General features: G+C 47.3%; 1 protein-coding gene across 1 annotated transcript in view; it reads right to left on the minus strand.

Annotated features, from left to right (window-relative positions):
• Positions 1 to 14,225, minus strand: part of LOC119179006 (cytochrome P450 3A56) — a 54,399-nt gene that overhangs the window by 14,373 nt on the left and 25,801 nt on the right. The window contains exons 6-9 of the mRNA XM_037430089.2: positions 13,460 to 13,703; positions 9,404 to 9,534; positions 1,887 to 1,962; positions 379 to 460 (exon numbers count right to left, since the gene is read on the minus strand). Coding sequence (XP_037285986.2) covers positions 379 to 460; positions 1,887 to 1,962; positions 9,404 to 9,534; positions 13,460 to 13,703 — 533 coding nt within the window. The remainder of the gene's footprint in view (positions 1 to 378; positions 461 to 1,886; positions 1,963 to 9,403; positions 9,535 to 13,459; positions 13,704 to 14,225) is intronic.

Here is a 14,225-nt window from a genome sequence, read left to right on the forward strand (position 1 = left end):
TGTTCGAGGTCTCTCTCTCTCTCTCTCTCTCACACACACACACCCACACACACACACACGCGCACACACACGCACACACACACACACACACACACACACACACACACACACACACACACACACACACACACACACACACACACACACACACACACACACACACACACACACACACACACACACACACACAAACACACAAACACACACACAGTTAGGTTAACTATAACGAGGCCATGTTTTCCTATCTAATTAAGCTTAACTCAACGTAACAGCCTGTTTGTCTTCATATACATATATTTTAGTTTGCGCTGCCGTATTTACCACAAGAGAACAAATTACCACTTTGCTTGGCGAATAATTTGTATGGAATATGCTTACCCAGCAATAATGAAGATACAGGTGTTCGAGGACGTTATCAGCTCAAGCGGGTGTTGCGTCAAAGTGTGTGATAATTGCCGGCCTGCGGAATGAACGGTAGATATAGTATATGATGGAAAGGCAAATAACTCATGCCTTCAACTACGTACACTGAAACTTGGTCTAATGAAATCCAATTTTAGAAGTTCTCAATCGTACGTAGAATTTTCTATTCCTTTACTTGTGCCCATAGGGTGGATTTTGTTACCAGCACAAACTAGCAATACTTCCTTGGGCACAAATGAATTTTAACGATATTTATCCTGAAATAATGACTTCCAACTCATTCCGACAGAGACGGTTATTTATATAAATTTGATAATATTGTTAAGTCTTAACGTCCGAAAACCACTTTATGATTATGAGAAACACCGTAGTGGAGGGCGCCGAAAATTTCCACCACCTCGGGTTACTTAACGCGCACCTAAATCTATGGAGACAAGCCTCAAGCATTTTCGCTTCCATTGAAATGCGGCCGCCGTAGCCGGGATTTGGTACGGTGACCTGCGGGGACGGTTCTTTCTTCGAGGGGGCTTTTTATCGATATGACGTTAAATTATCGAGACGGCCTAGTCACGGCCCAGGCGTCGTCTTGTCCACCCTGTACGCAGCGCCTCTGCTGGGAACAACGGACTCAGCTGTCAGTCTTCTATGCAGCAAATAGACCTAGGGCGGCTACGGTTGCTTTTGCTAGAATAAAGGGCGCTTAAGATAAACGAAAATACATGGGCTCTCTTCAACAGTCTCTTAAGTTCCTTTCGGTATTTCATGGTTACCGCGACCGATGACATTGATCGTCCCCTCGCAACTTCCTTGTGCGGCCTGCTCGCAGAATCGCTGCGTTCGTTTTCCGTGTCTTTCCATATCAGCAGCCTTTTGCAGCTCCGCGTGACCGACTAACCGGCGTGCCCACCCACACATTGATCAACCCATGATCGGGTGACGTGAAAGGCTTCATCTCCGGGCCACCCCTGCGGACTTTCCGCCTTAATGTCAAGGGTTAGAAGTATTTCCACTGATTTGAGAGATTCTGCAATTCACTTGTCTACACGTTTAAGTCTGACAGGGCCAAAATATTTCCTTCTCGATTTCACGAAGGTACTGATTGAGCGAAATAATTGGACCTCGGCAGTTCCTTAGTGAAATCGAGTTCCAACGAAACAGGATTGATTGATATGTGGGGTTTAACGTCCCAAAACCACCATATGATTATGAGAGACGCCATAGTGGAGGGCTCCGGAAATTTCGACCACCTAGGGTTCTTTAACGTGCACCCAAATCTGAGCACACGGGCCTACAACATTTCCGCCTCCATCGGAAATGCAGCCGCCGCAGCCGGGATTCGAACCCGCGACCTGCGGGTCAGCAGCCGAGTACCTTAGCCACTAGACCGCCGCGGCGGGGCAAAACGAAACAGGAGCAGGTAGGTAAGCGCATATAGTAGATTGTGCAAATCTCGCAGTACTTGCCTTCGGCTTTTGCTTTGCTTATCATGTCTTGTTTTTCGGCATTTAATAGCAACTGAAGCACATCTTCTCGGTCAGGCTGTTGAGGCAAATGACGATGAAAACAGTAAAAAGGTGAAAGAAGTTCTTAGTTCATTTTCACTACAACACTCAATTTGAGAACCTGTCGAAGGTAGATGTTCTGAAAGAATAAAAGTTTGCCAAAAACATCCACTTTATCGGCGCACGTTATGAAACATCAATGACTGTCAATATTTTCCCTGTCGCACTTTCTTTATAAGTGTTTCATTTCAATCACATGTTTGATTGTATGACCTATTTGATGTACCATTGATTATTGATTGTAAGGATTGTAAATGATTCGAGAGAGTGTGTAGTATTGCTTCACTGTAAAAGACAAAACAAATACACTCGGGTGACGACCTGCTCTGTATAATGCAAATGCCTTACAATCAAATGAACAATGGCTGTCTACAGGACGTACATAAAAGTATTATGTATAATTAGTAGAATTAGCTGTGCTGATTGTCTTATACAGTAAAAAAGTATAAACAAAGTATACATTGCCAAAAAGAATAGTCCCAAACCTCCATTGATTAATATATATATCAAATGAGTTATATACCTAAAGAATATCGCCCATATTGAACTTTTCCACTCGTCACGAATTGCGAAAGCTTGCGAAAATTTAATGCTTTCTATTTGTATTGTGCTTTAGAATTTTTTTTAATTTGTATGCCTGAGAGGGCGCTCCATTAAGACGCGATTGAGGCAATTGTGGGCTTGTATGATTTATAAGGCCACTGCCATTTATTTATTAGTAGGTTTCTATTTGCATCTCAATTACAAACTCTTCAAGTTTACCGCACATCATATTGCGGAATGATTGCACGACTTCACTCTTGCGAAACCGATTTTATAGGCGTTGGTCGATTATCGGTCATAAGTAGTAAAACCAACGCGCTAGAAAAGTTGTTTTTCCGCATTTCGACTAGAAAACTAATGTTTCAAGAATGACTTCACCACTGCCACTCAGATGTATTTTGAAAGAGTAGGTTATCGTTTCATCCATGAGTAGATCTAATGATAAATAATGATCATTGATTGTTATCCTAAAACCACCGTCCTAAAACCACCATATGGTTATGAGAGACGCCATAGTGGAGGGATGGTAAATTCGACCTCCTGGGGTTCTCTAAAGTGCACCCACATCTGAACACACGGGCCTACAGTATTTTCGCCCCCATCGAAAATGCAGCCGCCGCAGCCGAGATTTGATCCCGCGACCTGCGGGTCAGCAGCCGAGTACCTTAGCCACTAGACCACCGCGGCGAAATTAACGATGCACCAAGGGCATGGGAGTTAATGTAACATATTGTTGCGTACATGCACGGAGACAAAGAAGCGTATACAGTGAACGCACTTGTCGCCCAGAGCGAGAGAGGAAGAAGAGGATCAGAAGGATCTTTCACCAGTCGGCTGCTTCTGAGCTGCCCCTCACGACCTAATAAACGGCCCCTTTTAACGTCTACCAGTCTCTTTCAAACGTAAAAGAGTGGTGGAGGTGCTGGGTAAGCGCTTCAACTACGGAACGATCGCTGCCACAGCTTCGACGAAGCCGTCGACTTGCCGGTCTCCCACCATCTGCCGTGAGTGACTTCGACATGCCCGAAGAAGCAGGCGTTTCCAGGACGGCACCATCTGGCCCGCTTCCGTACTACCGAGTTCCACCGCCCTTCGGAGGAAAAGCCGAAGAAGATGTCGACGCCTGGCTCACCAAGTACAAACGTGTGGGCAAGTCCAACGGTTGGGATGCAGCCGCTATGCTAGCCAACGTAGTGTTCTCCCTGACCGACACCGCACCGGTATGGTACGAGAACCACGAGGAAGCACTCACGACGTGGGATCTTTTTGTTGAAGAGCTCAGGGTGTGTTTCGGCGACTCGGTTGCTAGAAAGAAGCCGGCTGAGCAAACACTGTCGCAACGGGCACAGCTACCAGGTGAGACATGCACCACTTACATAGAAGTAGTGTTAAGGCTGTGCAAGGTGGTCTCCGCTACCATGTCGGAAGAGGACAAAGTTGGGCATCTGCTCAAAGAGATCGCTGAGGACGTGTATAATTTTCTAATTGGAAAAGAAAGCCTCAACTCTGTGTCCGACGTCATTCAGCATTGCCGAACGTTTGAAACGCTCAAGATGCGTCGAATCGCGCAGAAGTTTGGTCGGCTGGCTAACGTTACAACTGTTGCCAGTGTGGAGATGAATTCTGGCCTCGACCTTTTTTCTACCATTCGACAGATTGTTCGTGAGGAACTGTCCCACCGAGAAATGTCGTGTTCGACAGCTAACCATCGCGAGTTTTGTCTGCCACGTGAGGCTATGGATGTGCCTCCTTTGACCCCATGGCAACCGACGATGAGCGCGGCAACTGTGGAGTACAGCCCAGCCCCACAGTCAAGGATGACAACCAGATTTCCCGCGTCGTGGTACGACCGACGCTCTCAGCGCATGCCTCCTCGACAACCGACGTCTCGGTACGACGCACCCGACCAGTACATCCGTCACACAAGAGCAAAGATGACGCTCTATTCATCGACGACCGACTGATGTTTCGACCTCGGCCAATGTGCTATTCCTGCGGTGTGCCAGGCCACATATCGCGATTTCGCAACCGTCGGGTGACTCCTCGGTATCACCAACCATCCGACTTTTCCCGACCCTTCGAACAGCCTCATGGTGTGCGGCGGCCGGCCCACATACCACCTTATGATAACTATTGGCCCAGCAACTTCCGCAACCACTCCCCGGCATCTGACAGGAGTTTAACGCCCCCACCGCGACCTCGTGCTCATCGTTCTCCTTCACCGCTGCGTCGCAAAGCGCCCTCTTTGCCACCAGAAAACTAGCCAGCGCGGCCAATGGGGGTGAGGTCGCTGGAAATGTGCTACTGAGAGAAATACCTCCTGTGTGAATGCTTAAAAACAAAGTGCGTGTTTTGGTGGATCATGTGCCTGTGATGGCCTTGGTGGACACAGGTGCAACGATTTCCGTGATGAGTGGTTCTTTTAAAGAAGTGTTAGGGCGGAAAGTTGTTTTTACCTGGGATGAAACTTCGACGTTCTGTGGAGTGAGTGGAGAGCCATTGCGCCCTATTGGTGTGTGTAGTGCTGAGGTATTTTTGGGAGGCCTTATGATAACGACAGAGTTTGCGATTATTCCTCGGTCGACACATGATGTCATTCTCGGCATGGACTTCTTGCGAGAATGTGGTGCCACTGTAGACTGTCGCACGGGGAAAGTCTTTGTGAGTGGCCAGATGCCTTCAGAACTTCTGGAAACTCCAGCGAATGACCAAACTACGCTGTGTGTCTGTGGCGATACGTTCATACCTGCGTTGTCTACCGTACGTGTTCCTGTTGTTTGTCGCGGCGCTGATTCTGACAGCTTCGATGCGAGCGTAGAACCAATGCACATAAACTGCGTGAAGAAGAATGTGTTGGTTCCCCATTGTGTGGTGTCGATTGATGGCGGAAGAACTGGCCTATGGACTGTAAACTGTTCCTCTGAGCCCGTGATCCTACCCAATGGTTTGAAATTAGCTTCGGTCAGCAAAGAACACGCGACCTTATCAGTGGTCGAGCTCACAGACGTGCCGGAAGAACGTGACGGAACTGGTTGTCACAATCTAGACGGGGCGCTTATGGCAACGATAAATAAGTCACTTAGCTCAAGCGAGCGCCGAACTTTAATGAATGTGCTGTTGAAGCACGTTTCGGTATTTGACTTTGCGCAGAAGGGCAAAGTAATCCCTATCCCCCTGTCTCGAACGCGCCATACCATCAACACTGGCGCGGCAATTCCGATTCGCCAAAAACCGTATCGTGTTTCCCCGTCAGAAAAACAAATTATCAACGACCAAGTGCAGGAAATGATGCAAAAGGGAGTAGTACAAGAGTCAGCCAGTCCGTGGGCAGCACCGGTAATCCTTGTTAAGAAGAAGGATGGATCTTGGAGATTTTGCGTCGACTATCGCCGACTGAATGCCGTGACTAAAAAGGACGTATACCCGCTGCCCCGTATAGAGGACGCAATAGACTGCTTACATTCGGCCTCTTATTTTTCCTCCGTAGACTTGCGATCCAGTTATTGGCAAATTCCGATGCACCCAGAGGACAAGAAAAAGACTGCCTTTGTAACCCCTGATGGGCTGTTTGAATTCAACGTGATGCCATTTAAACTGTGCAATGCACCGGCAACGTTCGAGAGGTTTATGGACACCATTCTGCGTGGCTTGAAGTGGAACATCTGCGTGTGCTACCTCGACGACGTCGTCATCTTTGGCCGCACGTTCAGTGAACACAACTCTCGTCTGGATACTGGTTTGAACTGCATCCGAAATGCTGGCCTAATTTAAACTCGAAGAAATGCCACTTTGGAGACCGCCAGATGCTTGTGCTCGGGAATCTCGTTGACAAGGCTGGCATCCGCGCTGACCCCCAGAAGACAGCAGCAGTTGCGGCATTCAATGCACCGCGTTCCGTCAAGGAGCTTCGTAGTTTCCTGGGGCTTTGTTCATACTTCCGCCGCTTTATTCCAAAGTTTGCCGACGTTGCGTATCCTCTCACATGCCTCTTACGAAAGGACAATCCCTTTGAGTGGACTCCGGAGTGCGATTATTCATTCCGTCAATTGAAGTTTTTGTTGACGTCACGACCCGTACTTCAGCACTTCAGTCCTTCTGCTCCGACAGAGCTTCATACGGATGCTAGCGGCATAGGTATTGAAGCCGCCCTAGTACAACGTTACGGCGACCGCGAACACGTCATCGCATACGCAAGTCACTCCCTAAGCAGGCCGGAACAAAACTACACTGTTACAGAACAAGAATACCTGACGGTTTTATTTGCAATTCAGTGGTTTAGGTCTTACCTGTACGGACGCCCATTCACAGTCGTAACCGACCACCACTCGTTGTGTTGGCTTGTCAACCTTCGTGACCCTTGTGGCTGCCTTGCGCGCTGGGCGCTCCGGCTACAAGAATACAGTTTTACCGTCGCTTACAAGAGTGGTCGTCGACATGCTGACGCGGACTATCTTTCACGTATGCCACTTAGCACAACAGACTGTGAATCCGATGACCTTGACCAGCTTGTAGCGTCTGTGTCGCCTACGTTCCCGGAATATCCCAGTTTCAGAGCAGAACGGCGGAAGGACGCTAAACTAGCACCACTATTCGCCGCTCCATCCGCTTCCACTAGTGCACGCCATTTCAGTATGCGTGATGAACTGTTGTTCAAAAGGAACTTCTCCAGCAGTGGCGCGCGTTTCCTTCTAGTGGTCCCGGAGAGCCTGCGAACCGTTATTATGAGTGTCATGCATGACGACCCTACATCTGGACATTTAGGTATGGCGCGGACGCTTCACCGGACTAAAGAGCGCTTTTATTGGCCTGGTATGCAGAAGTCTGTTGAGAGTTATGTGGCAAGCTGCATGCAATGTCAGCGTCACAAACATCCATCAACTGGTCCAGCTGGTCTTTTACAGCCAATGCGAACTCGAAGCACACCTTTCGAACAAGTAAGGATAGACTTTCTGGGCCCCTTCCCAAAATCGGCTGAGGGCAACTGATGGATAATTGTTGCGTCGACTACCACACACGCTACTGTGAGACGGCGGCCGTCCCCTCCGCAACTGCCAGTGAAGTCTTGTCGTTTTTGTTACAGTACGTCATCCTCCGACATGGCCCACCTCGCCTGATTATCAGTGTTCGGGGACGACAATTCACAGCGGATGTCGTGGAGGAGCTACTCCGTTTATGTGAATCCCGCCTGCGTCACTCGACACCATACTACCCCCAAACTAATGGTCTGACGGAGCGTACCAACCGCACCATTATCAACATGTTGTCTATGTACGTCTCATGCGACCACAAGAACTGGGATGACGTACTCCCGTTCATTACTTACGCGTTCAACACCGCGAAGCATGAGATTACAGGCTATAGCCCTTTCTTTTTGCTTTATGCACGGTCGCCCCGGCACACAATCGACACAATATTGCCTTTCTGTGACCACGACAACGTCACTGTCGCCGAGACTCTCTGCCTCGCCAAAGAGGCGCGTCGCATAGCTCGACTACGCACATTGGCATCGCAAGACAAAGCGAAGGCACGCTATGACATTCACCATCGACCAGTAATTTATCGCCGTGGTGATCTGGTGTGGTTGTGGACTCCGATGCGCAAGCGCGGGTTATGCCAAAAGTTTTTGGCCACTTACGATGGACCTTTTGTCATCGTCGACAGACTTACAGAGGTCAACTATGTAATCGCTCGTCTTAAGGCGAGTGGTCAACGAGCTGCCAAAACTCAAGTGGTTCATGTTGCCCGCCTGAAACTGTACACGCCACGACAACTCGAATGACTCGTCCGGCGGCCTTCGTCTGTGCGGAGAGAAATGTTGCGTACTTGCACGAAGACAAAGAAGCGTATACGGTGAACGCACTTGTCGCCCAGAGCGAGAGAGGAAGAAGAGGATCAGGAGGATCTTTAACCAGTCGGCCGCTTCTGAGCTGCCCCTCACGACCTAATGAACGGCCCCTTTTAACGTCTACCAGTCTCTTTCAAACGTAACAATATTAAAATCGAATAGAGGAAATGTATAATTAACGCTTGCACAGGTTCTCTGGCTGAGGACACTGCTCTTCTTCCTCAAAACAATACATCAGCAATAATAGAGCGTTATTGGGTAAAATCACTTCTTCGTTCTCACCCTGGCGCATTTAAATGCTTCATTGATGAAATACATAGGCCGAATTGTCTTGTATGAATTCACACGCAGGCCCAATATCATCTTCGTATACCTTATGTCAGTGAGCTTACAGCGTCAAAAGATATAAATAGTGGATGTGGAATTATACAATCTGGTATACTACTTCCCAATGTCTGGCATCGGATGTCCGCGTAAGCTATACTACCGGCATTGGCGTGCGGACTAGGGAGGGGGTGGCTACACCCTCGTCACTTAACAGGGGGGGGGGGGGGACAAAGTCAATCACACACATTGACCTTATAGGGATGAGGGGACGCTGTGACTCGGAGAGAGGGCGCAAAGTGAGCCCCCTACAGTGACAACATAGAAAGGGGAAGTGCTTTGAAAAACTGTTGCCCCCCCCCCCCCCCCCTCCCTGGCTGAAGCGGAACTCTGCTTACGCCTCATTTCATTAAAACGAGACACAAAACAGGTGAAAACTAGTTAGGTGCAACTGTGTGCACGAGCTGTGTTACCAACTACAAGGAACAAGGGCGTAGCCAGGGGGTGGCACACAGGGCACGTGACCCCCCCACCCCAATTTTTTTTCAACGTGGCATAGAGAGCGAAAAATGGTCACTTTAAGGAAGTGCTCCTCCAAAACTCAAAATGATGCCCCCCCCCCCCCATGGAAAAAAATTGTGGCTACGTGCCTGCCAAGGAAGACTTGGATTAAGCTATACCGTATACCTGAAGAGCATAGACATACCTCAGGATTCGCTCTTCTGAGATTGATGATAGGAACCATCCGGTCAAGCATCTCGTCCGAAGGCAGCTGAGTGAAGTAGGAGCGGAATTTGACGAGCAATTTGTGCATTAGGGGACTGTCCGGGAGAAGATCTGAAAATTACAACCAAAATAAATTCAAAAATAAAGTTATGCCATACTCGAACGCTTGAAAACTTTGTGTGGCAGTTCCGCGTGTTACACTTAATGTTTTTAGCGTGACCGAGCCAGAATATTAGTTATTAGATGTTGAATAATAATTAACCATGGAATTAAAAGTAACAAAAGATGAATGAGTGGTTTGGCTCATCGGTGTTCAGTTTTTTACCAGTTTGAAGTGCAAAGAATGGTTAAAAAAGTGACGTTCGGCTGGACAATGTGCACACTCGCCACCATAGGTCGGCAAAAAAGAAGGAAAGTTGAATTCACTCAAACTCACTCAAAAAGTAGACCTCGTGCTTTGGACTCACTCGGACTCAGACTCATCAAAGTTTTTCATAGCCGGACTCGCTAGGACTCGCACTCACGAAAATGTCCTTCAACCATATTCGCCAAAATATTTATCACCCGGAATCACTCTGTCACACAGTCATGACTCGATATGAGTCTGAGTGAGCCCGAGTTGGTCGGCTCATGAGTAAGTTCGCTTTTCTATAGACAAATTATACCAGACATACGTCACGAAAATGCGGTGGCACTGACGTCTGGCATTTGGTTTCGCTTGGTAGGCAAAAGACGCCCTGCCTAACGTAGTTCCTGCCCCTGAAGTAATAACTGGCAGGAAACTTGGGATGTGATGGTGAGTCGCGTCTTACAACATCGTTTTGTTTGTTGGCGCACATCGCAACCCTCATTGCTTAAGGCGCGGGGCATGGAGTCGGGCTTTACCGCCGAAAATTGGGAGCAGTAGTTACGTACGGACGTCGTTGTAATTTTACCCGTAATGTCGATGTCCACCTACCTGTGTTTACAAACATGGAATGGGTCTATATTACCAGAAGAGAGGTCGTTTCACAAGCCAAGCGTATGTAGCGGCGTAGACGTAGAATATCTGCCGGTAAGTGTGAACGAATGCTTGGCCAGCAAAAAGTACCCACAGCTCGATTTGGAAAAGGTGGTTCGAGCTTAAGATAGTTAGTACAGGGCCCCGAAATAGGTAAAAGCGACAGAGGCAGGAAAGAGCGATGACTTTCAGCATTTTAACGTCAGCACTCTTTCCTTTATCTGTTTGTCCTTTCTACTTTTCTTGCGTTGTACCTACAATTTCCTGCGAATAGACTGGTGATTGAGTACGATTGGGTGGGTAGCTGCTCGCGTGAGTGTGAGCAAGTGAATAAATAGCCAATGAATATGTAAGTGATCGTGATATTATCTTAGAGATAGTTGTAGTAGCTGTAGTTATGCATCGAGATTCCTTCGCGAAATGTTTTGTATTTCAGCAGTGATATTCATTTAAGACGTATCCATTACAACGTGATCCTCTACAGGCCATGGGCATATTTAGTTTCTTGTTTTTGTCGGAAAGCAGTTGTGCTGTTTCAAAGAAGGAGTTAGGAGGACCTTAGCGCTACGCCAAACAAAGGTGGTCTGTTACGCTGAAATTGAAGCACCGATTTCTTCAGGTGCAGAGAAAGGCACGTTGTAAAATCACTCGGCACCTTGGCGGCAAATCGGTATTGCCAGTATATATATAATATGTGTAAAGTCTGTATTGTCAGCTATGTGAGAGGCGCCTCCCCCCGGGGCTGGTGCTGCATCCTTAATTTTTTACGATAACTAGATGACCCCAAAAGAGATGCCGAAGGACTTCCCGGCCATGAAGGCGGTGTTTATTTGTTATAACACAAACTCAAACCCTCTTCACCTATGGAGACGCTTCTCCTTTGCAAGCCTGTCCAGAGAAAAGCCTCTTGCACCAACGTATATAGTGACATTAACAAAGCAACTTTCCCCGCAAAACACATATTTGATGTATCACCCAATTCATTGGCAGCCGTTGTAAGGATTCAAGTGATATACTTAACATGAATGTTCTAATGCACTGCCACATTGTTCACAACGTTGTGCTACACCCGACAAATATCGTTGCAAAGCGTCGGAATCCTCGAGACGAAGTTGTTCCAGTATCTATAGGGCTGTATCTGCATTCCCGTAAACTTTTCCCTATTCACGCAAAAGTATCTCCAGGTTATCCTGAAGTATCTAGATCCCCCCCCCCTTTTTTTTTTAGGTGCCAAAAACTATTGAAGCACCACCGACGAATATCATTGGCTAACGGTCGCTTTCGGTAGGCACGTTATTCCTAACGCTTTTCCAGCAACTGGTGAAACGCGTGACCCGATCAGTAACGGGGGAAGGGGGGGATAGCTGACAGGAAGAGAAAGGCCCGTCACCGGTTAGCGAATTGTCCGCTCAACGATGCGGCCGCGGCCAGATGTATTCAGACATACGTGGCTTTGCAATCTTCATAGTTAGGTAGAAAATGGCGGCAGACACCAGCTGTGTGTGAGAAAGGGCCTTGAGAGAAGGCAGTTGTCCATACTTAAGTAAAAGCGAAACATCTACGGTACTTAGGATATTCCATTACGTATAAAACAGATGTATCTCAGTATCTGTATTTTCAGCTTACAACACGTGTCTTTCAACACCTGCATTGCGGAATACCTATCTGCGTATCTCTGCGCAGCCCTGATTGGGTACAACTGTCTGGCTGCTCATTTTACGTGAAGTTACAGTGTAGACATAACATAATATTAGAAAAAATGAAAACTGGCTTATCTTTAAAAAAGCTTTTATTGTGCCTATATTGATACAATTTTCTTGATTCCGAGGGGACCACAAGCGCTGGGGCATATACTGTTACGTTGTCTTTTTTCGCTGACTTCGACAAAAGAGTACTGTTTTCTGCTGGAGAGAAAGTTAATTTGAAGCCAACGTTAGACCGCTGTGACAATGGTTACTTACGAATAAGTTTTCATGTCGAAAACGGTGCTTTACCTTCCATATCGCCATGAAGAATGCCAGATCAAGTCGGAAAATTATTTTGCAATTACATACGATGTAGTATTTGATGGTGTAATAAATGTAAATGACGAAGGCGCTGTCCTCTGTCATCTGGTTCACTATACAGCTTCATCGGCGTATAGCCAGCGGGGTTAGGAACATTTCAAAACCCCCTACCAAAATGTTTCAATTTCGCGTGTCTATGTGCGCACGCAAAGGCCCACACGAACATACATAAACTATAGTTGAACCCGCTACCACCCGAAAAAAGAATAATTCTGGCTACGCTACTGTGCAAGTTCTTCGCTCTTTGCGTTGGCCATCATTGGTGCTCTTCATCTTCAGCCTTAGTGCGACCCTTACTTGGATCCACGTTCGTACTCACAAGTATTCGAAAACGGTATCATTCATAATCCATTTCCTTATTTATTGATCAAAGCTTCTTCCCTACCCCTTCTTTCAGAAATGTTCTCGACAAATATAGCCTGTGTTGACACCTCTTTCAAGAAAAAAATGTCCTGACTCGTTTGCGACCACTTATAACTAGTATTCGAAGGTACTATATAGAACAGCGCCGAGAAGAGCACCGATTACGTAACCATGATTGAAGAAGCTAATTTTAGTCTAACGTACCCATAGTTGACAAAATTGGACTAACTCAGACTCAGACCGGGGCGTGAGTCTTATTCTGAATGAGTCCAGTTGAGGGATATTTTGGTAATCTTGGGTACGAGAGTTTCCAGCTGAACATAATTTTCGTGAATGAGTCCGAGTGAGTGTGGATAGGGAAGGAATTGGTGAGTCTGGTTCCGAGGGAACCGAAAGCACAAAATATAATAAATGAATGAGTGTCAGTGAGCCCCCGAATTTTCGCCGGCCTATGGTACATTCTAACTTTAAACCTTGCCTGCGTTATTATATCTTCGCGTTCTTCTCTTCGCTGCTTCATCCGCATTCATTTTCATCCCCCACTAGCTAAAGCGAAACACATCACGAGAGGATATCTTATGAACGGCTCATTGAGTGGAGCACTCACTGAGCAACAGAAGCGCGGCGCTGCCGAATTGGCCGACGCTTTGGCGAGCTGCCTTGCACAGGGCCTGCGCGGCTTCGTTGTCTCTCTGCACGTCTGTGCGAGCGCCGGCGAAGAACTGCAGACCGAAATCAGTGGCCAGGTTGCAGAACGGTTGGAACACCTCGACGCAGCCGTCAGAGCCCGAGATCTTGGAGTCCATGACGCGCGAGAGCTCCTCGGCGCAGCCGTGCATGACAGAGAAAGCCTGAAATCAACGCAGCCAGGTCATAAGTTGACAGTGTTGCTCCGTAAGCTATGCGCTTTACTAAAAGGCCCTCTAAATGACTGCCTGTTTATTTTGTTTTATTCACCACTCCTTTCTGCACGTCTTACAAGCCTTGAAATTATGAATGAAAAATACACGACCTAAATAAGTGAACAAGGCAACCTTTGACATCAGCGAGTGTGGCCTCCAGAGCGCTTGACTTCACAGGCAACACGAGAACACCCGCGGAACGAGATAAGTTAAAAAAGCAACAAAAATAACTAACAATTAGCAAATGCTAAAAAATGTCACAGTTTCAGCAATGGTGAAGGATTGAATGGGATAGTAGCAAACTGTAATCTTATACAAAGTGAAGAAGACATCTAACTCTCGGATACGATCTGACGCAACTCTACAAAGCACTGGTATGAGACAATACGGCCGCTCAAGGAACACTTTTCGCACAGTCTCTTCGCATTGGGAGTGCAGTCCGTAGAACGATATGCGAGCCGACCGCTGATG

Source organism: Rhipicephalus microplus, chromosome 7 (genome assembly GCF_043290135.1).
Source record: "Rhipicephalus microplus isolate Deutch F79 chromosome 7, USDA_Rmic, whole genome shotgun sequence".
Lineage (NCBI taxonomy): Eukaryota > Metazoa > Arthropoda > Arachnida > Ixodida > Ixodidae > Rhipicephalus > Rhipicephalus microplus.